The sequence below is a fragment of the Typopeltis vanoorti genome, chromosome 13 (genome assembly GCF_054136105.1).
Source record: "Typopeltis vanoorti isolate ZY-2024b chromosome 13, IOZ_Tvanoo_1.0, whole genome shotgun sequence".
NCBI classification, from domain to species: Eukaryota; Metazoa; Arthropoda; class Arachnida; order Uropygi; family Thelyphonidae; genus Typopeltis; species Typopeltis vanoorti.
The window spans coordinates 8,250,612-8,275,453 of NC_143561.1; the positions used below are offsets into that span (position 1 = coordinate 8,250,612).

Consider the following 24,842-nt stretch of genomic DNA (forward strand, 5'->3'; position numbering starts at 1 on the left):
GTAACAGAAACTTTCCTTCCACTCTCTTTTGTTCTGAGCCTTCTCTTTCAAGGTTGTGTACCTGTCTCCATTGAGCATGTCATCTAGCATTGTTTTCCTTACTCTTCCTCTGGGTCTTTTTCCATCTATTTTTCCTTTGATGGCATCTCTGATGATTCCATTCCCTCTCAGAATATGTCCAATCCGGTTTCCCTTGCTTCTTTTTATCCTCCTTACAGACTTCTTTCTTCTTCTACTCTTTTTAAGACCTCTTCATTAGTTATTTTTCTCTGTCCATTTGATTTTTTCCATCCTTCTCCAAATCCACATCTCAAAGCTTTCCAAAATCTTAATTTCTTCTTTCTTCAATGTCCAAGTTTCAGCTGCATAGAGGGCAACACTCCACACATAACATTTTATTAGTCTTTTCTTTAGGTTTCTATCTATTTTACTTCTGAATAAATTCCATTTTCTATTAAAGGCATCTCTTCCCATCGCTATTCTTGCTTTTATGTCACTTTTACATCTTCCATCACTGCTAATAACACTTCCTAGATATTTAAATGTCTTTACTTGATTCAATTTTTCCCCATTTATTCTGATATCCATATTTGCCTCTTTCCTTGCTATTTTCATTATCTTTGTTTTTCTGATGTTAATTTTCATTCCATAATTGATACAGGACTCCAGTAATCTATTCAACGGATGTTGTAGTCCTGTTTCAGTATTTGATAGTAATGCCTTGTCATCTGCGTATCTTATTGCAAAAATCTGTCTACCTCTAATCTTTATTCCTTCTTCCGAATTATCCAGTTCTTCTTTTAACATTGCTTCGGAATACATGTTAAACAAAATCGGTGACAGTGAACAGCCTTGTCTTACTCTTCGTCCAATGATACTTAGTTCTGTTGTACCATATATGTCTCTCACCATGGCAGTTTGTCCCATATATAGTGAAATAATTAGCCTTCTATTAATTAGTGTAGATTTTTCTTTAACTGGTCTTCATTTTCAGCAAAAATAACTTGATCGTCAGCATACAATAGGCTTCCTTCTTAGCAAAAGAGCTCGAGAGGCACTGTTAGGCTACAAACCAGTTAATGAAAGAATCATAGTCACAAGATTTCGGGCAAAGCCATTCAATATATCAGTAGTCCAGATATATGCACCCACATCTGACAGCACAGATGAGGATATTGACTTATTCTACAAAGATCTGACAGAGACAATAGAAACAATACCAAAGCAAGATGTGCTAATTATTGAAGGAGATTGGAATGTCAAAGTTGGAATGGATAATGATGGTTGGGAAAGAGTCATTGGAAAATATGGTTTTGGAGAAAGAAATGAACAAGGTGAAAAATTGTTAGAATTTGCTGTGGACCACGAGATGATGATCTGTAACACAAGATTCCAACAAAAAGAGTGTAGAAAACGGACATGGCAATCAAATGATGGGAAAACCAGAAACATGATTGATATGATTATGATTGAAAGAAGATAAATAACATCAGTAAAGCAGTGTCGAACTTTTCGAGGAGCGGATATTGACTCGGACCATAGTTTAGTGATTGCAAACATGAAGTTGAAATTAAAAAAGAAATATAAACCCCAACATCAGAATAGAAGAGATACAGCACAAATAAGTGAAACAGAAATAGGAAGAAGGTACAGAGCAGTGTTAGAAGAGAAACTTAAAAGTGTGGAGAAAGAAAAAAGCTCGAATTTAAGAGTGAAAAGAGTAATGAAGGCGATGGAAGATGCAGTTGAAGAAACAGTACCAGAAGAAGAGAAGATCAAGAAGAAATGGATTACACAAGAAACACTGAAGTTAGTACAGGAGAAAAGAATGTTGAAAATAAGAAGGGATACATCAGAGCAAATAGAAGAGCAATATAGAAGAAAGTGTAATGAGGTGAAAAAAGAAGTCAGAATGGATAAGATGAAATGGTTAGAAGCCCAATGCAACAATATAGAACAGTACTATGGAGAGCATAAAACAAGGGAGGTATACAAAATGATCAGAACCATTAATAGAAAGTGGTAACCAAAACAGACCACAATTAAAGATGAAAAGGGCAAAGTATTGAAGAATAAAGAAAAAATTGTATAGCAGTGGACAAGATACTGTAGTGAGTTATATGAAGAAAAACTAGATTGATAGCATTGGGAAACTGACTGAAGAATTGAAGCAGATATCACCACCAGATAATGAGCATGATATGGACATTTTAAGAGGAGAGGTAGAAAAAGCAATAGGACAGCTAAAACACAACAAGAGTCCTGGTAACAATAACATTACTGGAGAAATTATTAAATATGGTGGTGAAAGTATGATTACAGAAATGCACCAACTATGTAATATGGTATGGAAAGAAGGGAAAATGCCAGAGGAGTAGGTGAAATCAATATTAGTAACATTATACAAGAAAGGAAATAAGCTAGAATGTAAAAATTATAGAACACTTGCCTTGATAAGTCACCTTGGTAAAGTGATGATGATCATATTGACAGAAAGATTGAGAACACAATTGGAAGCATACCTTGCAGACGAGCAAGCAGGATTTAGGAAGGATAGAATTACAATTCAACAGATTTTGACAATGAAGTTAATAGCAGAGAAAGCTAGGAGAAAAAACTAAAACATATATACTTGCTTTGTTGATTTTCAGAAAGCATTTGAGAGTATTGACCAGAAAGTGACATTAGCAGTTCTGGAATCCTATGGAATTGATAAAAAACTAATAGCTATATTAAAAGATGTTTATCAGAATGCAGTTGCAGCAGTTAGAATAGGTGGTGATTTGGGGAAATGGTTTAAAACAAGCAGAGGTACTAGACAGGGAGACCCAATATCACCAAGCATTTTCATCGCACATTTAGAAAGAGCAATGGATAAAATGAAAGACAATGCCAAAGGAATATCTGTACACAGAATGAGAATTAACAATCTGAGATTTGCAGATGACATTGTTATTATTGAAGAAGACAAAAGAGAACTACAAAACACACTGAAACTGTTAAATGAGGAAGGGAAGAGATTTGGACTTGTTATAAACTTTGAAAAAACAAAGAATTGTATTTGGTGAGAACAAAAGATACAAGTGGATGGAACTGATATAGAAAATGTAGAACAATTCACATATTTGGGAAGTAAACTGACATATGACTTGGACTGTAAAAAAGAAATAAAGATCAGGATTGCAAAGGGAAGAACAAATCTGAAGGCCATGGATAACATCTGGAAAAGTAAAGTGATCAGTCTGCATACAAAACTAAGAGTATTGGAAACATGCATCTTCAGCGGTGTACTGTATGGATCTGAAACGTGGATAATAAATAAGGAATCAAGAAAGAGAATTTTGGCATTTGAAAGAACTTGTTACAGGAAGATTCTAAGAATAGAATGGGTACAGAAAATCGCCAATGAAGAGCTCTATCAGAAGAGACAACCAAAACAGAATCTAACGCAGAAGATTATAAAACGGAAGCTGCAATTATTTGGACACATCTGTAGAATGAGTGAGGACCGGAAGATAAAAACATTTATGTTTGGTATTTTGGATGGTTTAAACAGAAGAGGTAGACCATACAGAGAATGGATAGACTATATAAAAGACTGGTGTGGAATGGGTGTACAAAAACTGTGACACTGTGCACTGGACAAAGAAAGGTGGAAGAAGATAGTGAAACAGGCATCAGACAAACGGGCAGTGAGCCCATGGTTCATGATGATGATACAATAGGCTAGTTAATTCTTTATTTCCTATTTTAATTCCTATGATTTTGTTTTCCTCCATTCTCTTGAATTTTTCATCATCATCATCATCAATTTCCTGATATATACCCTCAAGGGGTGTACAGGATATGATAGTATTACATGAAAAATTTACATCATTACTAACTTCCTATCTACAATTTTCCTCCAAATCATTCTGTTACCTGTTGTTGGATTCTGATTATGTAGAGATTAAAGTAATTATTATTTGCTTCAGAATCCAACATGATCTTCCATCACAAAGGCTGCAATTGTAAATATTATTTAATGTAAACAACTTATTTTAAAATTTAATATTTTAAATATAATATAAATATGAATATAAAAATAATATATAAATACCTTAATTTTGTCTAATATTTAATTATTTAATCAAAGATATATGTATGAATAATGAAAAGACTGTATTAAATATTAATAAGTTATTTTATTTATTGTTATGTCAATATTATAGGAATTTGTATCTGATAAATTAACTGTGCATTAATTGAAATATAAATATTCTTTATTTATTCCTGTTTGTGAAAGTTTAACGTTATGCAATAGCTCAATTTTATAATATTTTGTTTTGTTGTCATGGAAATGTATGTAAGTGAGCGAGCACGTTTTGGAACACCACGTGAGGTTTATTGAAAAGAAAGAAATGACGAGCAATTTAGGGGGAAAAACTGATATATAAGCAACGAACACTGAAATTATTAATTAATTAGGAGATTAGAGATTTATTAGAGGGAGATTGGCATTAGGTTGGAATGGGAGCATTCGGGAATCACAGTGCGATAATAGCGAGTCGGCAAGTCACTCAAGCAGCTAAATAAAGTCTACTAGTCGAGAGGCGGTTAGCTAATAAGTTGTAGAATAACAATTATAGCTACGGAAAACAGCTGAGTGACTACTAAATAGACTAGCAATACTTGAGTTGAGATTTAGTTTCAGGGCCAACCTTTCAAGGACACACGGAAACTTGAAGCATAGCACAAAGTAACTAGAGAATAATTAGAGGCAACAAAGTTGAGTTTAATGATAGCGGTGTTAAGAATTATGGTACCTAAAGGATTAAACTGATATCGAAGGAGTAGGCAACTGTGCATATTAAACTTCAAGTTAAGGAATTATTGTGTGTTACCTTAGTACAAGAGTTGTTGGTAGAACACTGAATTAGTTAAGTGATGTCAAATGTAGTGCAAGCGGTTTGATCTATGCAAGAACGTTTGATTGTGTGTATTGTGACCGTTAATTAATCCAGTTATTTCTAAGAAGATTTTTTTTTAAATGAGTGCCGTTAATTGATTAAAGTGTATACAGTTACAAAAAGTGTTCGCACATAAGTATATGAAGAAGGAAAATTGTCAGTAAGAATATTTCAACCATTAATATTCCTATGCAGAGATATGAGTGTGTTTCTTCCTAGAATATCCCTATACTAACAGTAACTGTTGCGGAGGTTAGCTAAAGCGTAGATTTAAAAGTGTAAGCTTGTGAAAAAGTATTGCCACCAATAAATTGTATTTGAAACTAAAAAAAAAAAAAACTATGAGATGTTAATGTGAATGATCACTAAGGAATTTTATGACATTCAGCTTTATTAAGTGTTAAGTGAACTGTGTGAAGACTGTATTTCAGATAACTGACCAATGCCTGAGTTTGTATGACTGTTAATCAGAAGAGCTAAAGCGTTTGTAATATCTTAATTAATGATTTTGAACTTATGTGTATAATTTGTGATTCTAAATTAAATATTTGTTTTTGTTTATCTAAAGTTGTATTTTGCCTGAATCTCTTTTACTGCACCATTCATAAAATATTCGAACCAAAGCGGGTAAATTAAGTAAGTCAAATATACTCGGCCAGTATATATTTTAAGGAGAAATAGTTGAAGGTTGATTTTTCTTCAATTCTTGAACTAATTCAGATATAGAGTGGCGCAGTCTTTAAATATAAATTTTCTCTATATTTGAATTAGAAATCAACTAGCAACCTTCTATTTTGTTTAAGAACATAATAATAACTAAATGTTGGATCCAAGGTAAAGATTTAGAAGTAGGATCCAACACTGTCAAGACTCCAACATTATCAAATCTTATATTTCTATCTTCTAAGGCACTTTTTACTGTATCAGTCCACCTATATCTTGGTCTTCCTCTGGATCTTTTTCCTTCCAACCTGGCAGAAAACACTTGTTTTGCTAATCTTTTCTCTCCCATTCCATTTTAAGTGACCATACCACCTGAGATTAGCTCTGCTAACACATTCCTGGATGCTAACAATGTCAAGTTCTTTCCTAATATCCTCATTTTTAATATGATATTGCCATCTGTTCATGCCCCTAATCTTTCTCAGGACTCTCATATCATGGTCTCTAGTCTTTCAGCTGTCAGATCCATTAGTTTAAACTGACTTGAATACCGTCTTCTATACAGCTAATTTAGTGTTTTGGCTAATTTCTCTCTTATTCCATATAAATTTATTCAGTTGACTGCCTACCATATCGGCTTTATTGATTCTGTTGTCTATTTCCTTATTTAATTTACCATCTTCACTAAAAATCGTGCCTAAGTAGCTGAAATGTTTTACTTGTTCTATAGGTTCTCCATTCACATTGCAGTTCATATTTTCATTGTCTTTATTTTTTTAATGCTGACGTGCATACCATATCTACTACAACACTTATTCAATTTAGTCAGGGAATCTTGCAGACTTGTAGAGGATTTATTTAGAAGTATAACATCATCTGCATAAAGCAAAGAGCTGAGATTAAGATCTCCAATTTTGATATCAGGACCGCTTTCCTTCATAATGTGATCCATATAGATAATGAATAATAGAGGGGATAATGTACATCCTTGTCTCACACCAGATTTAACATTAAACCATCTTCCTGTACTTCCTTCAATTCTAACTGCTGACTTACAACTCAAATAAAGACTAAGTATTACTTGATATAATGCCCCATTGACACCATATAACTGTAGCATTTTGAATAGCTTCTCTCTTGGCACCTTGTCATATGCCTTTTCCAGATCTACAAAACTTAAATACACATCTTTCTTATATTCCCATGATTTCTCAACTATCTGTTGTAAAGTGAAAATCTGATCCCGACAACCTCTGTTTGTCCTGAATCCAGCTTGTTCTTCACCAAACTTGTCTTCTACAATCCTTCTGAACTGTTTCTCAAGTATACTTGCATATATCTTACCAAGAACACTCAGTAGAGAAATACCTCTGTAATTCTCACATTCAGTTTTATTTCCCTTTTTATATATGGGTACTATGAGAGCTCTACTCCAATCATCTGGAATTCGTCCCTCTGTCCAGGCCTTCTGAACTATGCAGTGCAGCCTACCTTCATACTTGAGCATTTCTGGTCGAATATCATCTACTCCTGCTGTTCATTTCAGGCTTTTGGTGACTTTGGTGACTTTTTCTACTTCAACTAGGATATGTATTCCTGACTGCATGCCTGGTCAGTGTTTTTTTTTCCACTGCTGTCATCACTGCTAGTTTCATTTAGCCATTTTTCGAAGTAATTACTCCATACTTCAAGGATATTTTTTTCTCCAGTTTTCATATCACCTTTATCTCTCTAATTCCTTTTACAGCACTCTTTCCTTCATTTCTGAGCTTCTTGAACAACCTGCAGAATATCTTGTCACCTTCTTGATATTTTCTATGTTCTTACCAAAGTCCTCCCATGACCTTTGTTTAGCCAGTTTTTCAGAGTGTTCAGCTTTCTTACCTTTGTCTCTGTATTCTCTAAGAGCACAAGCTGACTTGTTTGCAAGGAACTTTTGATATGCTTTCTTCGTTTCTTTCACTGCCTCTTTAACTTCCTGTGTCAACCATGGAGTTTTGATTTTTCTATCCTTACAGACAACCTCACCACATGCCTCTCTGATTGAATCAATCAGTGTTTTCTTCAGGGCTTGCCACTGAATCTCCAAGGTTTGGTTCCTGTTCTCAGACTCTTTCATGTTTTCTTCAATGAACTTTGTGTATTTTAGACTCGCATCTGAGAGCTGCTCAACTTTTATTTGCTTTAAAACTTTCTTACATGTTATTCTTTTTAATATGAAATTCAGTTTTATCCTGCTCAAGACTAAATAGTGATCACTTCCAATGTAAAATCCTCTGTACACTGTGGTGTCCTGCACCAGGGAGAAAACATCGTTATCAACAATAACATAGTCAGACTTTTCTTATTCCTTGTCTCTTCTCTCCATGTCAATTTGTACGCATTTTTATGTTGGAACATGGTGTTAGTGATAAGCAGTCCATGTCCTGAGCAGAAATCCAACAGGTATTTGCCATTATTATTAGCTTTGCTCTTTTCTCTAAATTTTCCCAAAATATTTTTGTACATCTGACAATCACTTTCTACTCTGCTATTTAGATCCCCAACAAGGACCAACTTTTCCTTTTTCATTGAGGCAGTTGCTTTCTCTAAAGCCTCAAAAAATTCCCCCACTTCTACCTTAGTAGAACTTTTTGTGGGACCATAGGCACAAATAAGTCTCATTGTCCAGTTCCCAATTCTGATATTTGCCCACATCACTCTACTTGTGACTGCCTGCCATTCAAGAAGATTAGCTTCGTATTTAGTGTTGAATACTAGGACTACTCCTTCTTTTCCTTGATTGTCATCTGAATATAACATTTTGTGTTTATTGCTCAGAAAGATCTCACCAGTTTTTTTTTTTTTTTTGTTGTTGTTGTTTTGTTTCAGTTACCCCTATCATGTTGATCTGGTACTTATCTAATTCCTCAGCTAGCACCATTTCTTTGCCATTCAAGCTTCATATGTTGATAGTACCGATCTTAAACTCTGGATGTTGAGTTGAGGTATGTTTTCATATTTGTTCCAGTAGCTGACTTTTCGCTGTTCACTCTGGTTCCTTGGCGAAAACAACGGGGGCCTTGTTTAACCGGGCGGCGCCCCAGCTGGCATGAAATTCTGTCATGTTGTACCATCATTTTTTTTTTTGGTTTTACCCAATAAAGAATGCCATTTGGTCGGCTAAATCCCAAACTGCCAGCCCATCCTCATTTGTTCAGTATCCAGGCAGATACCTAACAGGGTGCACCATGAGAAGGTGAGGACTGGACGTTAGATCAGAAACCCTGATCGGTTCTCTGCATTCCTTTAAAGGCTATGTGGAGGTCTGCTCTCAGTTATATAATTTTTAACCCTTAAGCATCCCTCTTAATTTTTTTCCATATATATATATTGAAGAGTATTGGTGATAATCCACTTCTTTGAATGAGACCTCTATTGGTCTTAATTTTTTTCAGTTGTTTCATTATTAATTTTAATTTTAATATAACTGTCTTCCATTGTATTTGCTATTGCTTTTGTGGTTTGAGGTGGAGCTTTCAATTCATACAGTATATTAATTAATTTTGTTCTGTTGATTTGATCATATGCTATCTCATAATCTAAGAAGGCCATATATGTTGGCAGGTTTAATTCTATTCTTTTTTCTAAAATTTGTTTGTGTGTAAATGTGGGATCTGTGCAAGATCTTCCTTTCCTAAAGCTGCATTGTTCTTCTTCAATAATTTCCTTGGCCCATGATGTTAATTTATTTTTAATCATATCTAGATATATTTTATAGCATGTATTTAATAAGGATATTCCGCTGTAGTTTCTGCAATCCTTTGTTTCCTTTTTGGAATATGTATATGACTATTGCTGTCTTCCATTCTTGTGGGATGTTTCCTTCTTCCCATATTCTGCTTAGAAATTTAATTAATCATAATTGATATGGTTTAGAGCTATATTTGTATAGTTCTGAATTTATTCCATCTTCTCCTGTAGCTTTTCTGTTTTTTAGTTTTTCCAATATTTTCTTTAGATCATTTAACTGTATTGGTTCTCCATTTGTTTCTTGACTTATTACTTGTTTTATTTCAATTTGATTATTATTGTTTAGAAGATGGGTGTAGTGATTGGTCCATTCCTTTGTGGAGGGGCATTCTAATTGTAGATTATCCTTTGTTTCTTGAGTCATTTTTTTAATGATTTTATAGCTCTTTAGTTGAGGTCCATTTATGTTATGCTCTAATCTTGATACAAATTTTTCCCAGTCTTGTCTTCTGATTTTTCTGGTTTCTCTTCTTGTTATTGCTCTGATTCTTTTATATTCTATTTCATTTCCTATGGTTCTGTCATTTAACCATTTAAGGTAGATTTCTTTCTTATTAAAGATTCCATTTCTGGGTTCCAGGTTCTTAGTCCTTTTCTTTTTCTTCATAGTTTTGTTCTTATGGCTTCATATACTGCTTGTTTTACTATTTGTTTAATGTTTTGCCATTCATTTTCTATATCTGTATCTTCATTTATTTTCCTTATATGATTTGTAAGTCTTCTTTGATATAGTTCTCTGATACTATCTTGCTATAACAGTTCTGTCTTAAATTGCTCTTGCTTTTGTTTTTGTGTTCTTGTATTGTTTCTGTTTCTCTGGTTTGGTATCTTAATAGTACTGATTAATAAATGTGTGGTCTGAGTCAACATTGCATCCTCTGTGTACTTTGCAATTTCTTACTGACTTCTTTTTTTCACCCACTATTATATAGTCAATGATGCTTTTATATCCTCTGGCTTCCCATGTAAAGAACAAGCCAGGAGAGTGACTCAATTTGTAAGGAAAACAAAAGTGTAGTATGAACAGAAATTAGCAAAACTCTCTAGGATTTTTAAAAGAAAAATCCTAGAGAATTTTTTAGATATGTGGCAAGTAGAAGAAAGAATGATTATGGTAAGATGGTGAAAATGGCAGAATGGTAACTGCAGAAGACATTATTGAAGTATTCAGTGATCACTTTATGAGGGTGCTTCATCCTGATAAGTGTGGAATCATGAGGAAATTAAGTGTAGAGGATGGCAGAATTGTGAGTGAGCAGGAGGTATTTGAGAAAATAAATAACCTTGATGTCAGTAAGGCGATAGGATTTAATGACATATTATTTGGGAATGTTCCAGGGAATTGGCAGTGGCTAGCATTGGCATGCATGTTTAATAAGAGTTACAACAGCACAGGTTCCAAGAGAGTAGAAAGAAGTTAACGTTCCACTGCATAAAGGTGGGAAAGGCTCTGGCTACAAATTATAGGCCAATCTGTATATCTGAAGTTATGGTGAAGGTAATAGAGAGATTGGTGAGAAGTAGAATACAGAAATGGATTGATAACCAGAGGATTCTCTGTGGTTATCAGCAAGCTTTGTTCAAGACAGATCATGTTTTACTAACTTATTTACTTATCTACTATAAAAAGGTGACATGTTTTGGACAAGGGAGATGCATATAAAGTGGTATACTTAAATTTTGCAAAAGCTTTTGATAGACTGCCACACAACAAGCTGTTAAATAAATTGAAATGGATGGGTGTGGATAACAGAATTCTGAGTTAGAACAGTGACTGGTTTTCAGGTGGGTATCAGAAAGTTATATATGGAGATGCAGTATCCCAAAAGAGGAACGTCACTAGTGGTGTGCTGCAGGGATCAGTTTTGGGATAACTGTTGTTCAGTTTGTATATTAATGATATTGGGATGAGTTTTACTGATTTGCAGATGATGTAAAATTAGAGAGAGCAACTCAGAGTGAAGCAGATGTTATGGCCTTACAGGAGGACTTGAATATATTGCATGAATGGGCAGGTACGTGGAACTGTCAGTTCAATGTTGTAAAATTCGAAGTTTGAAATTTGGTAAGCAATGATGGGATGCAAAGTATACACTTGGTGGGGAAACTTTAAAGGAGATAGAGGAGATGAGAAATCTGAGCGTGGTGGTGGACAGAGACCTGAAATTCAGGGGCCACATTGCACAAGTTGTGAAGACATCACATCGGATAATGGCAATGATGTGCAGGACCCTGACTTACAGAATTAAAAAGGTTATCATGCCATTGTATAAGGCCTTGATCTGGCCTTGTATGAGGACAGATAGAGAGAATATAAATTGCAAAGCCTCATAAAGGGGAGATATGATTGAGACATATAAGCTTGTCAGGAGTTTTCATCAGGTTGACATGGAAGAGATTTTTCATAGAATGGGAGAGGGAAGTAGAACAAGAGGCCATCCCTGAAACTGAACAGATGAGTAAAGAGCAGGTTCTTTATATAGAGAGTGGTTGGTGAATGGAATGCATTGTCTGAGTGTGTTGTGAATGTAGACACATTGAATCAGTTTAAGGCATGGTTTAATGAGCTTTGTGTGCAATAGTGTATACCTCCCACGATGAGTTTCTGACTCCATGGAGGTCAGATGTTAGTAATAATAATTTGACAACACAAAAAAAAAGAAAGAAAGAAGATGCTTAATTATTTAGCTACTAATATTTCACTCATTTTATAGCTCATATCTTCGGAGAGCAATAAATAGTGAGTTATTAATAATGAGAATGGTTTAAAACTGTAATAGACAACACAAAAGAACTCAAGTCCTAATTTTGCACAATCTGTTGTTGGAACCAAATTAAGACCATAGTTCTTTGTGATAAACTATTTGTGCTCTGAAAATTATGGACATAAAACCAGCAAAATATTAGCATATCAGTAATTTAATAAACATCTTATTCATCATCATCAAATTCCTGACATGTACCCTCAAGGGTTGTACAGAATATGATAGTATTACATGAAAAATTTACATCATTACTATCTTTCTATCTACAATTTTCCTCCAAATCAGTCTGTTACCTGTCAAGACACCAACATTATCAGATCTTATATTTCTGTCTTCTAAGACACTTTTTACTGTATCAATCCACCTATATCTAGGTCTTCCTCTGGGTCTTTTTACCAAAACAAGTTTAGAAAAAAGATTAGCAAAACAAGTGTTTTGCTAATCTTTCTTCGCCCATTCTGTTTAAGTGACCATACCACCTGAGATTAGCTCTGCTGACACATTCCTGGATGTTAACAATGTCAAGTTCTTTCCTAATATCTTCATTTTTAATATGATATTGCCATCTGTTCATGCCCCTAATCTTTTTCAGGACTCTCATATCTGCAGTCTGTAGTCTTTGGTCAAGTGTTTTACTTGTCACCCAGCTCTCAGATCCATAAGTTAAAATTGGTTTGAACGCTGTCTTGTATACAGCTAATTTAGTGTTTTGACTAATTTCTCTCTTATTCCATATAAATTTATTCAGCTGACTTCCTACTATACCAGTTTATTGATTCTGTTGTCTATTTCCATATTTAATTTACCATCTAAAAATCATGCTTAAGTAGATGAAATGTTTTACTTGTTCTATAGGTTCTCCATTCACGATGCAGTTGATATTTTCAATGCTTCTGCCTATTTTCATTGTCTTTGTCTTGTTATTGCTGACACCTTTATACCATATCTATTACAACAATTATTCAATTTAGTCAGGGAATCTTGCAGACTTTTAGAGGATTTATTTAGAAGTATAACATCATCTGCATAAAGCAAAGAGCTGAGATTAACATCTCCAAGTGGTTTAATACCACTTTCCTTCATAATGCGATTCATATAGATAATGAATAACAGAGGGGAAAATATATCTTCCTGTACTTCAATTCTAAATGCTGACTTACAACTCAAATAAAGTCCCACATTGACACCATATAACTAGTGTTTTGAATAGCTTTTTTCTTGTCACCTTGTCATATGCCTTTTGCAGGTCTACAAAACTTAACTACAGATTTTTGTTATATTCCCACGATTTTTAAACTAATTGTCATAAGGTGAAAATCTGATTCTGACACCCTCTGTTTGGCCTGAATCCAACTTATTCTTCACCAGACTTCCTTTCTATAATCCTTCTCAACCATTTGTCAAGTATACTTGCATAAATCTTACCAGGAACACTCAGTAGGGAAATACTTCTGTAATTCTCACATTCAGTTTTATTTCTCTTTTTGTATATGGCTACTATGAGAGCTCTACTCCAATCATCTGGAATTTGTCCCTCTGTCCAAGCCTTCTGAACTATTCAGTGCAACCACTTCAAGACGTTTATACCTCCATACTTGAGCATTTCTGGTTGAATATCATCTACTCCCGCTCCCTTTCTATTTCAGGCTTTTGATGGCTTTTCTACTTCAAATATGGATATGTATTCCTGATTGCCTGCCTGGTCAGTGTTTTTTACCACTGTGCTGTCATTGATTGTTTCATTAGCAGTTTTTTGTAGTAATTACTCCATACTTCAAGGATATCATTTTCTCCAGTTTTCATGTCACCTTTATCATCTATAATTCTTTTTACAGCACTCTTTCCTCCATTTTTGAGCTTCTTGAACAACCTTCAGAATATCTTGCCACCTTCTTGAAATTTATTTTCTATGCTTATTGTTACCAAAATCTTCCCATGACTTTTGTTTAGCTAGTTTTACACAGTGTTTAACTTTCTTTCATTTGTCTCTGTAGAACACAAGCTGACTTATTTGCCAGGAACTTTTAATATGCTTTCTTCTTTTCCTTCACTGCCTCTTGAACTTCCTGTGTCCACTATGGAGGTCTGATTTTTATATCCTTGCAGACAATCTCACCACATGCCTCTCTGGCTGAATCAATCAATATGAAAACTCTACTCTAATCATCTGGAATTGTATTCTGTGATAAAGCCTTTTGAAATATGACTGTAGTCACTGCAAAAGTTTTATATCTTTATATGTGAGCATTTCGGTCGAATATTATCTATTTGAGCTGCCTTTCAGGCTTTTGATAGGTTTTTCTATCAAGTATTGATATATATATATATATATATATATATATTTTTTTTAATTTAAATTAAAATTTTTTTTAAAGAATTGAATGACTAGAACCGAGATTTAAGTAAAAAGGTTTTAATATAAAAACACGACTAGTTTCGGCTTATAACAGCCTTCATCAGGTGACATAATAAAAGAAAGAAAAAAGAAAAAACACTGAAGCGTAAATTAACTATGAACATCATAGAGACTCTCTATACATAAATAACATTAAATCATTGTGGTTGTATTTAAAGCTGTTCTTTCGTTTGTTGTATTGTTGGGAAAGTATGTACTAGTAGCATCTTGTGAACGCCAGTACATGATTACAGCTGAATGACTATCTGGGAGGTTGTAGCTCAAGTTATTATTTAGATGAACAGGATGTCAAACTGACCCGCTCTTCTGGTAAACTCAAAATATCAATATATAGAAAGCCCACACATACCAACAGATATCTGCATAATCAGTCCCATCACTTCACTCCTCATAAGCTTGGAATAATTTCCACCTTGGGACATAGAGCCCATTCTCTTCTAAATGAACTTCTTACAGAAATAAACCATCTCAAAACTTCTTTCAAAGTTAATGGATATTCCCAGAGAATCATTGAAAGATTCCTTCTTAATCCTCCTAGACATCGTTCAGAAGAAACAAATAGATTCAAAGGCAATATATCTATTCCTTACATAAAAGTACAGTTTCACATAAATTAGCAAAAGTTCTAAGAAAATACAATATCAGAACCTTGTTCACTCCACTTCCAAAGATCCGTTTCTTAATAAGCCACCCAAAACCTTGTCATCATCATCTCAAATACCTGGTGTGTATAAAATATTGTGTTATTGTGATATTCCTTATTTTGGGCAGACAGACAAATCTGTTGAATTGCGTATGGAAGAACACATGAGGGACATTTACAAGAGACAGCGAGCCAGTGCATTATCAAGTCATATCCTTTTCTCGGCTAATCCTAATGATGAAACCCAAAGTCACAAAGTCTGCTGGGAAAAATCTAGGGAAATCATCTTCAATCCTGTTCATCTAAATAATAACTTGAGCTACAACCTCCCAGATATTCATTCAGCTGTAATCATGTACTGGCGTTCACGAGATGCTACTAGCACGTACTTTCCCACAATACAACAAACGAAAGAACAGCTTTAAATACAACCACAACAATTTAATGTCAATTATGTATAGAGACTCTCTATGGTGTTCATAGTTTATTTAAGCTTCAGTGTTTTTTCTTTTTTCTTTCTTTTATAATGTCACCTGATGAAGGCTGTTACAAGCCGAAACGAGTCGTGTTTTTATGTTAAAACCTTTTTTTTACTTAAATCTCGGTTCTAGTCATTCAATTCTTTTTAAAAAATATGTATGTTAACTGAGTTAATGATCATTCTTTCATATATATATATATATTGTTTGAATTCCTCTTGAAATTTCTACTATTATTCTTACTGCTTGTTTCATTAAACAGTCTCAAAGAAATTATTCCAGACATCCAGAATATCTTCAGTTTTTTCATGTCATCTTTATCATCTTTGATTCCTTTTACAGTATGCTTTTCTCCATTTCAATAGTCTCTGTTATATTTTACCAACTTTCTGATATTTATGTTCTATATTCTTACCAAGTATTCCCATTACTTTGTTTAGCTTCTGTTTTCATATCAGAAACTGTTTGTGCCCTGAAAATGCTGGTTATAAAACAAGCAATATTAGCAACAGAGTCTGTTGTAAAGTCTATACAGTAATACTCTCCTTACAATGCTTCTCGATTATGACCAGTGCCCATTTTTACGACTCTGCATTCACTCATATGGCAGTTTTAGAGACATGATGATGCCATAAATCAACCAGTGTGCAGTATTTTTGAACTCAGTTTATTTACTACATCTTTGCTGGTTACATCTATCTGTATTTTGCTGTGAATTATAAACTATTTATAATTTTTTTTTTAATTTTTTACTGTTGTTAATAATAGCAGAAAAAATTCAAAGCAAGGGTGTTGTTACAATATGGAAAAGAAAATGCATAAACCTATTACATACTACGATTAAAATTATTAAATATAGTGACAATGATGTATCAAACACTGAGACAGGTCACAGGCTAAACTTATCTTGCATTACTATTGTTAAAATTTTTAAAAACAAAGATAAAGTTCTTAGTGAAGCGAAAAGTGCTACACAAGTTAATACTACAGTAATCTATAAATTTGACAATCTTATTGTGAGAATGGAAAAACTTTAATGTGTAGATCGATGACCAAACTGTTTGGTTTGTTCCTTAAGCCAAGCTATTCAGAATAACTTTGTTGCTTGCTATGTCTGACCTAAATAAATGCTTTATTTATGTCATTTACCACATTATGACTACTTAAACATGTTATTAATCCATTATACACATGAAAAAAAACTGGATGGGGTAGAAAAACAGTGATTCATTATACAATGAAATTTACTATATGATGGTGGTCTGTAATCGAATGTGTTGTATGATCTGGTTATGCCTGTATTCTGTTTTGACATCTGCTGACTTATTTGGTAGTGGCTTCCAGTATGATTTCTTCTTTTTTCAGAACTGTTTCTTTAACTTCTCAGGTTTATTTTTATATCCTTGCAGACAACTTTCCCACATGCCTCCCTATGTGAATCAGTTAATATTTTCTTCAGAGTTTGCCAATGAGACTCTGAGATTTGGTTCTTATTTTTGAACTATTTTATTTATTGTAGAATAATGTATGTCTAGACATTCATTATTCTACTATGTCTGAATTATTAAAATATTTTGAAATTTTGTTCTAATGTAATCAGAGACTTTTTCATGTGAGGAACTCCAATAAATTCAGAGTGAACTAGATTATAAATCTCAAACTGTTATATATATGCAGGATGTTATGAATGAATGACTATGTTTCATGCTCCAAAGATTCATGATGTTATTTTGCCCTTTGTAAAAGACTGCTAATAGTATTATTTTTAACAAATTATTGCATACCAAGTGAAACTCCTCCTCATAGGTGCAAACGTTGTTTGCTTACACTTGGTTCAAGAATTAAACCAAGTATATAATTTCTTGGTATCTTTAATTTATAGTATAACCAAGTGAAAACACTTCCAACAACTTTTCTCTAATCCAGATTAATTTAATAATAAGATGTGACACCTTTTGGCAACTTGTATATGAAAATGTGATTTCTGCATTACTTCAACCTTAATATCACCTCTAGGTCTGGCTCCCACTGAAGAGACCCCCCAAAAAAAAGGTCGAAACTGGTCTCGGTAGTGACCCTTCTCATAATGCATAGCATTATACATGCAAGGAAGTGTGCTTTGCAGTATGGAATATTAAGGCAAGTGATGTGAAGTCTTCGCTTCCTTATACAAGTTGCCCCAGTCCTGAAAATACTTCAGGCACAAACTTTGTTTGCTTACACTTGGTTAAAGGATTAAACCAAGTATATAATTTCTTGGTATCTTTTTCTTTGCTTTTCTTCCTGTATTCTTTACTTGACTTCTCCTGAGTCTTTTATGCTATCCTGTTTTCTAGACATCATTACTGGAATCCATTGCTGTGTGATGTGACCAGTGGACATCCAGAAAGGGGGATTCTGATAGTCTTGCACTATTTTGGCCTCTGCCTCTGCAGCGAAGCAGAGGCCAAAGTCCTCGATGGCTCAGCCAACACCAGTCAGCTGGTGGATATGCTTGCAAGGGTCAGCAGTGTTGCAGTAAGCTTCCAACCCCATGGTCAGGTACCAAGGCTTGCTGTGGTACCAGTATATATCATCTGGGGTAGCCCTTGTGTTCCTCTCTTAAGTACAGTCATTGCTTGCTGGTGATTGGGCATCATGTGTGGCTCCTTGGTGGGTGGGGAGCTCTGGTGTTAAACAAAAAAAATCTTTAGCATGAATTTTCACCCTCATATTTTTCAGGGCCCTCATTCTCATTATCCATGCAACAGATGAAAAGCCAATAGGGAAATTGTCACCCTTTTTCATTCTAAAGGATTTAAAAGGACCAGAACAATGATCCAGTGATATCCTTATAGAAACATCATGTCAGTAAAACTCAAGAAAAATTACTCAGTGGAATACCAATTACATTAACATCTTGTAAATTGCTGAACTCTTCTAGAGGATTGATATCATAATCGGATTTTCTTGATGTTCCAGGTGAGGAAATATGTTCAGATCAGGGAGTGACTAGTACAGGGCTCATCTTGATATGTAGAGATGGTCACTCATTCCGACCAGGAACATGATCCTTACTTTTGAAACACCTCAATGCTTTAAATGTCAGAAATACGTGCATACCTAAACTGCCTGTCAGGCACAGGTGGTAGAGTCATGACAAACTTGCTCTTCCAAAAAAGCTAATCATCCAGTCTACTTCTATGCATGCTAGTGGTGGAAGGATGAAAAAGAAATATAAAAGATAAAAACAGACAAAATATATCATGTCAGGATGCAAAGAGAAAGCTAGCCACCACTACACCTATCCTGAAATCTTCTTGTGCCGAGAAGGTAACAATTAAAAAAATATTAATAGCAATTCAAACCCATGTTTGAATTGCTATTAATATTTTCCATACCTGAACTTGAGTCTTCTCTGTGGAGCACATCAGTTGTACCACCTACTGTCTCACTCTTGAAACAATTCCAAAAATGATCCCATTCTGTGAGAACCCACTTGTGAAGAAAATTATGGTAAGGATCTCACTTAAAGATAAACCACCAGACACACCCCCCCCCCATAGAAAAAATGGATACTTCTGTATCCACTGAAAATAAATTAAATTCACCAGATGATCCTGACACATATCTGATGTGTCAGGATCATCTGGTGAATTAGCTCAATGAGATCATATCATTGAGCGAATGCTCAACAATCATGACCTCTCCCTTCTTAGCATACGATCTATACTTTTTTTTCCCCATATGTTCACTCTTATTCTGCAATAGATACTGTAATCTGCTCCCCTACCATCTTTCCACTACTCATTCGGGATGTTGAAGAGAACATGCATAGAAGTGATTAGTTTCCTATTGTTTGCACTGTATCTTCATAGGAACATGTTCTCCTACACAGATGCCCATGTGGAAAATGGACCAGGCTGATTAGCATACTTTTTCTTGTCTTATAAAATTTAATACTGAAGCACTCAGTCAGATACCTATTAATGAAGCAGTGAGGTATATCACAGATTGTATTATCCATGCAGCAACAGCCATAATCCAAAGAACATCATCTTGATTTCTACTCTATTCAAAACCATTATAGAATACAGTGTCAAGCAGCCAAAAAAAAAAAAAAAATTAGACAGGGAATTGGATATATCTTATAGATGCTCGGGCCAAATCACTTTATATGAAATATCAGAATCATAAACAATCTTGGATCCAATTTACGTCATCAATTAATCTAACAACCAGTGCAAAAATTGTATGGGATAAAATCCTGAAAATGTAAGGTTGATGTAGAACATACTGTATACTTTGGAACATAATGTATGTGTTGTTATTACTGATCTTAATCCTGTTATAGACACTTTATGAGATAATTTTGCTAGAATCTCAGTAACAGCTTCCTATCATCCTATTTTTTTTAATACTGAAAGGGCAACAAGGGAAACAGTGGATAAACTTTCTACTAGTGTGCTAGAGCTGTACAATCAGCCTTTCATTAAGGAGGAACTCTGTTATGCCAGTGCAGTAGGTCCTGATAACATCCATTATGAGGTAACAAAACAACTACATCATCTTCCATGGATCTCCTCTTACTATGCAACAGAATACTTAGAGGAAGAGTTTCCAGATGCTTGACATAAGTAAATTGTCATTGCCATCCCAATCCCAACTGGAAAGGATTCAACACAAGCAAACAATTATTGACCTATTGCTCTGACCAGTTGTCTTTGTAAGATATTAGGGGGGGGAAATAAATGCAAGGTTTCTCTCATATTTAGAAAGCACCAAATTTCTATTCAACACACAATGTGGCTTTCGTAGACACCAATCAACTTTGGACTATTTGGTTCATTTAGAAACACATATAAGAGATGTTCTTGTTTCCAGAATGCATTCTGGAAACAAGAACATTTGGTTTCACTCTTCTTTGACATGGAAAAAGCTTATGACACAGACTAGAGATATGGCATATTAAAATGTCTGGCCTGAGAGAATGCTTTCCTGTTTTTATTAAAATCTTTCTGTCCAGCTGAATCTTTCAAGACTTGAAAGATTCGGCTGGACAGAAACTTCCATTTCTGAGTGGGAAGCATGTTATCTCAGCCATATCATCAAGAACAATTTCCTCTCAGAGTAAGCAATACTCTTTATATTAATGACTTCACAAGTTACTGTCACTCCTGCGATATGAGGGTAATTGAAAGACAATTTCAACAAGCAGTGAATTGTCTCTCTTCATGGGTCCTTGGTAATGAGGCAAGGTTTTTAGCAGGAAAAAAAACTAAACTTCTGCCAAAAAAGATATTCTTCACGCAGAGCCTGATTTAAGAATTGGACAAAATATTATTCCAGTAGCACCAGATGCCAAGTCCTTGGGACTCATGTTTAACAGAAAGCTTACAAGGGTGGTCTGAAAAGTTCTCAGCCTAACAGTGAAAAAACAAATTTACAGACCAAAATCTAGGTGGATTGATTCAGTGAGAAATGCATTAAAAGTCTGAAATGTTAGGGTCGGCAATATTGGAGTACTGACAAGTAGTAGACAAATTTGAAGGAAAATTATTGATAGGAGATTAATAATAATGTAAACTTAATCATGCAGTACTGTCATAGTAGCCTGCACACTCCTTGTGGGTACATATCAGGAATTTGATGATGGTGATGATGATTATTAATGAAACTCTTTAATGATTCTAAGAATATATTGTTTTTCTTTGGATAATATCTTTCACTTGAAATGTAGTCTCCATGCCTAAATAGATTGAATGCTAGTTTTCTGTATTTATTCTAGCGTTCTCTCCTCCTGAACTCAACTCAGATGGTGATATTCAATTCTGGTGGTTGAGCATCATAAATGACTTTGGTGACCTCAAAATGAAGTCTGTTAACTTTATCACTAGAAAGATGGCTGATGTTTTTTAAATGTTGTGCAGAAAGTACAGATAGGGAAATTTGTGTGGATGAAATGCAAACTTATGGCCCATGCCAGGATATATCTTCTGGCATGATTGAGCATCCTGATAAATTAACATCCCATTTGTTAGTAGCAATTAGGAGTGATTTTTGCAGCCATTTCAGTAAGGTTGCATGTCTCCAATTAAAATTTGTAATACTTTTCTTTGATGACTCTAGTACTTTTTTTTTTTTTTTTTCAATATTAGTAACAACATTTAGTAACTCAAGATTTAATATGCTTGACAGATCGGCTCCCAACTCTGATGTTTTTCTAATATATAAAGTTAATTTCTTTTTTGAAATTTTTAATTGGCTAAATAATAAAGAATGACTGGCTTGAAGTTAAATTTTATAAGCAGCTGGTGATTTGATAACTTCTTTTATCTTGTTGGTATTAGTTTAACTTCATTTTTCTTTAAAAATTAGGTTATAGCACATAGCTTACCCTGTTTCAGCTGTAATTTTTCCTATTAGATTGCTCTTCTTGTGTTGTAGATTCCCTAATGTAGGAATAAGACTTTCTTGTATAGTGAGACTTGTGGAGTTTCCATAATTATACAATCCCTCATGTGCCACAGTACAAAATTATTTATTGGACAAATATTTCAACTTACATGTACGATACCATCGTTGTGAACAAAAAAGAACTGTAAAGCACATTGTTTAAATTAGAATCCCTCTATATGTGCAGTCATATATTATAAGTTGAACTATTGGTCTGAAAATGTTAATTAAAATAAATTATCCACAATGCAACTTATTTAATACATTTGAGGATGACAATTTCCCAAATTTTAGGGAGGGTAAGGCAGTCATTGTGATTAAGGTTTGGTCAATGAAGTAGAGCTTCAGCACTTTTGTTGAAGAAGTGTTTGTATTTGTACATAGATGTGTGTGTAATAGTTTGGGATTTTCCCATTGGATCCTGTGGTTTGTATTTTCATTTCCATGCTGTGCCAGGTCATATGTGTTCAGTTTAATAAGCTGAATGTGGTCTGAATGTTAAGTGATACTATATAAATTAAGTGGTTATTAAATCCAACATCATTTCAAAGCCGAATACAGAAACTATAAAAGTTTTGCGCAAAAATTGACCAGAGAGCTTGCGGGAATATACCGCTGCCATACTATGAGTTGCCCTAGCCGAACCTTATAGGAAGTGACGAATGCTCAATCCCTCATTCCGTATATTCGCCTCCTATTGGTTCATTTTGATAAAGTTTCACTAGTCTGACAGCTGTTTCAAACTCTAATGAAAACCAATGAGTTTGGAACAGTTGTCAGACTAGTGAAACCTTATCAAAATGAACCAATAGGAGACGAATATACAGGTGCTTTGAGTGTTAATCACTTCCTATAAGGTTAATCACTTCCTTTGAGTGTTAATCACTTCCTATTAGGGCAACTCGTAACAATTTTATTCTTTATTTCAAATTCTTTACTGTTTCAAATTCCTTCTTCGCACACAGTGACGATACCTTACAATTGTAAGATGAAAATATTTGTACACTAATAATTTTCTACTGTGGTATATGTGTGATTATATAATATGTTACTGAATGGATTGAACATAGAGGACCAACAGTATGGCCTTCAAAAAGTCCTGTTCTTATTCCAGGTGGTTTATTTTTTGTGAGGTTTGGGCCAAAGAGGAGACCTTGATCAAAACCAAGAATACTTGAATAGTTCAATAGGAATTTTTATTTATTTATTTATTTTTAAGGGAAAGTTTTGAATGAGATTATAATTGTACAATTGTATGTACATTGCTGTAGCCTGTGAAAATCTCAAACTAATTGCTACTATATATAAGCATTCAAAATGGTATCAGAATTATAGAAATATAACATTTTGTTTAGAAGACACAATCATTTGATATTACTGAAATTATATAGTTGGTGGCCAGTTACCATTACATATGTAGAAAAATGCACATGCATGATTACAGAAACAGGATTAATTTTCTGCCAATAGCATAAAAAAATTGTGTAATAATTACAGTACCTGTTCTGTTAATTTCTTAGACATTTATTATTTTTTACTCAGGTTTATTGCTGATTTAGTTAATTGATGATGATGTTAGCCAATCATCTGTCTAAAAATTCTGACTGATTAACACTCCTTGTCACCCATGTGTCACTCATTTAGTTGTTAAAATTTTGCTGAAATGCATTCCTTGTAATGTAATTTATCCTTAGAGATTGAAATTTTTTACATGTTTCAGTAAAGTGAAGAAAATTTTGTCTTAGTTGGTATTATTCTCTGTTGATGCATTATTTTGATTTGTAAAGGTAGTGGAGATGTTTTATCCTTTGAGGAAGCTAATTTTCATAGGCAACACACAAGTGTATCAGGATTGATGATTGCAAGGTAAAGTTTTTTTTTTTCTTATATTGTTATGTAAAACCAGCTTTAGTTGACTAGGAAAATTTAATATTTTCCAGTTACAGCAGCCTTTTAAAATTCAATTTTAAAAGGCTGCTATAACTAGAAAATATCATCATCATCATATAAATATTTTGTGTATAAAATAGCATTGCAGTTTTTGATACATTACTAGTCATGGATACAAAGGAGTCCAAGTGATGCAAAATCACTTGGACCCCTTTGCTTTATTTTAACTTGAAATTTATTTATCATTAAACCTGTCTTTTATTTTATTTATTTTTTTTTCCATTTTCTTTTTCATTTTGTAGGTTTCTTTAATTTAAAATCCATGTTGGCATTGATTTTTATACATTTTTATTAATTTAGTGCATAATAGTTTGTACATGACAAATTGAGGAAGAGTAGCCTTCTAGATTACTTCTAGTTACTATTTATGATTTGTAAAGGTAGTGGAGTTGGAGTTAAAAAATAATATGTATTAATAAAGGAATTTTATGCACAATTTTGGTTACCACGTTTTATTTTCAGAGGTGCTCTTATAAAGCCATGGATATTCACTGAAATAAAGGAACAACGACATTGGGATATTTCGTCATCTGAACGTTTTGATATTGTGAAACGTTATGTCAATTATGGTTTAGAACATTGGGGCTCAGATTCAGAGGTAACAATATATATATATATATATATATATATATATATATATATATATATATATATATATATATATATATATATATATATAATATAGCCATACTGTACCTCTACATTTATTTTTATTTTACTGAAATTATACAGTTTATATATATATATATA

The 24,842-nt window shown here is 33.8% G+C and overlaps 1 protein-coding gene across 2 annotated transcripts in view; it reads left to right on the top strand.

Annotated features, from left to right (window-relative positions):
- The window catches only part of Dus3 (Dihydrouridine synthase 3), a 149,603-nt gene that overhangs the window by 92,951 nt on the left and 31,810 nt on the right, over positions 1-24,842 (top strand). Inside the window, exons 8-9 of one of the 2 annotated variants that reach the window (XM_090402404.1) lie at positions 23,930-24,008; positions 24,555-24,690. In XM_090402404.1, coding sequence (XP_090258530.1) covers positions 23,930-24,008; positions 24,555-24,690 — 215 coding nt within the window. The remainder of the gene's footprint in view (positions 1-23,929; positions 24,009-24,554; positions 24,691-24,842) is intronic. The other variant, XM_090402405.1, reaches the window with a different exon arrangement.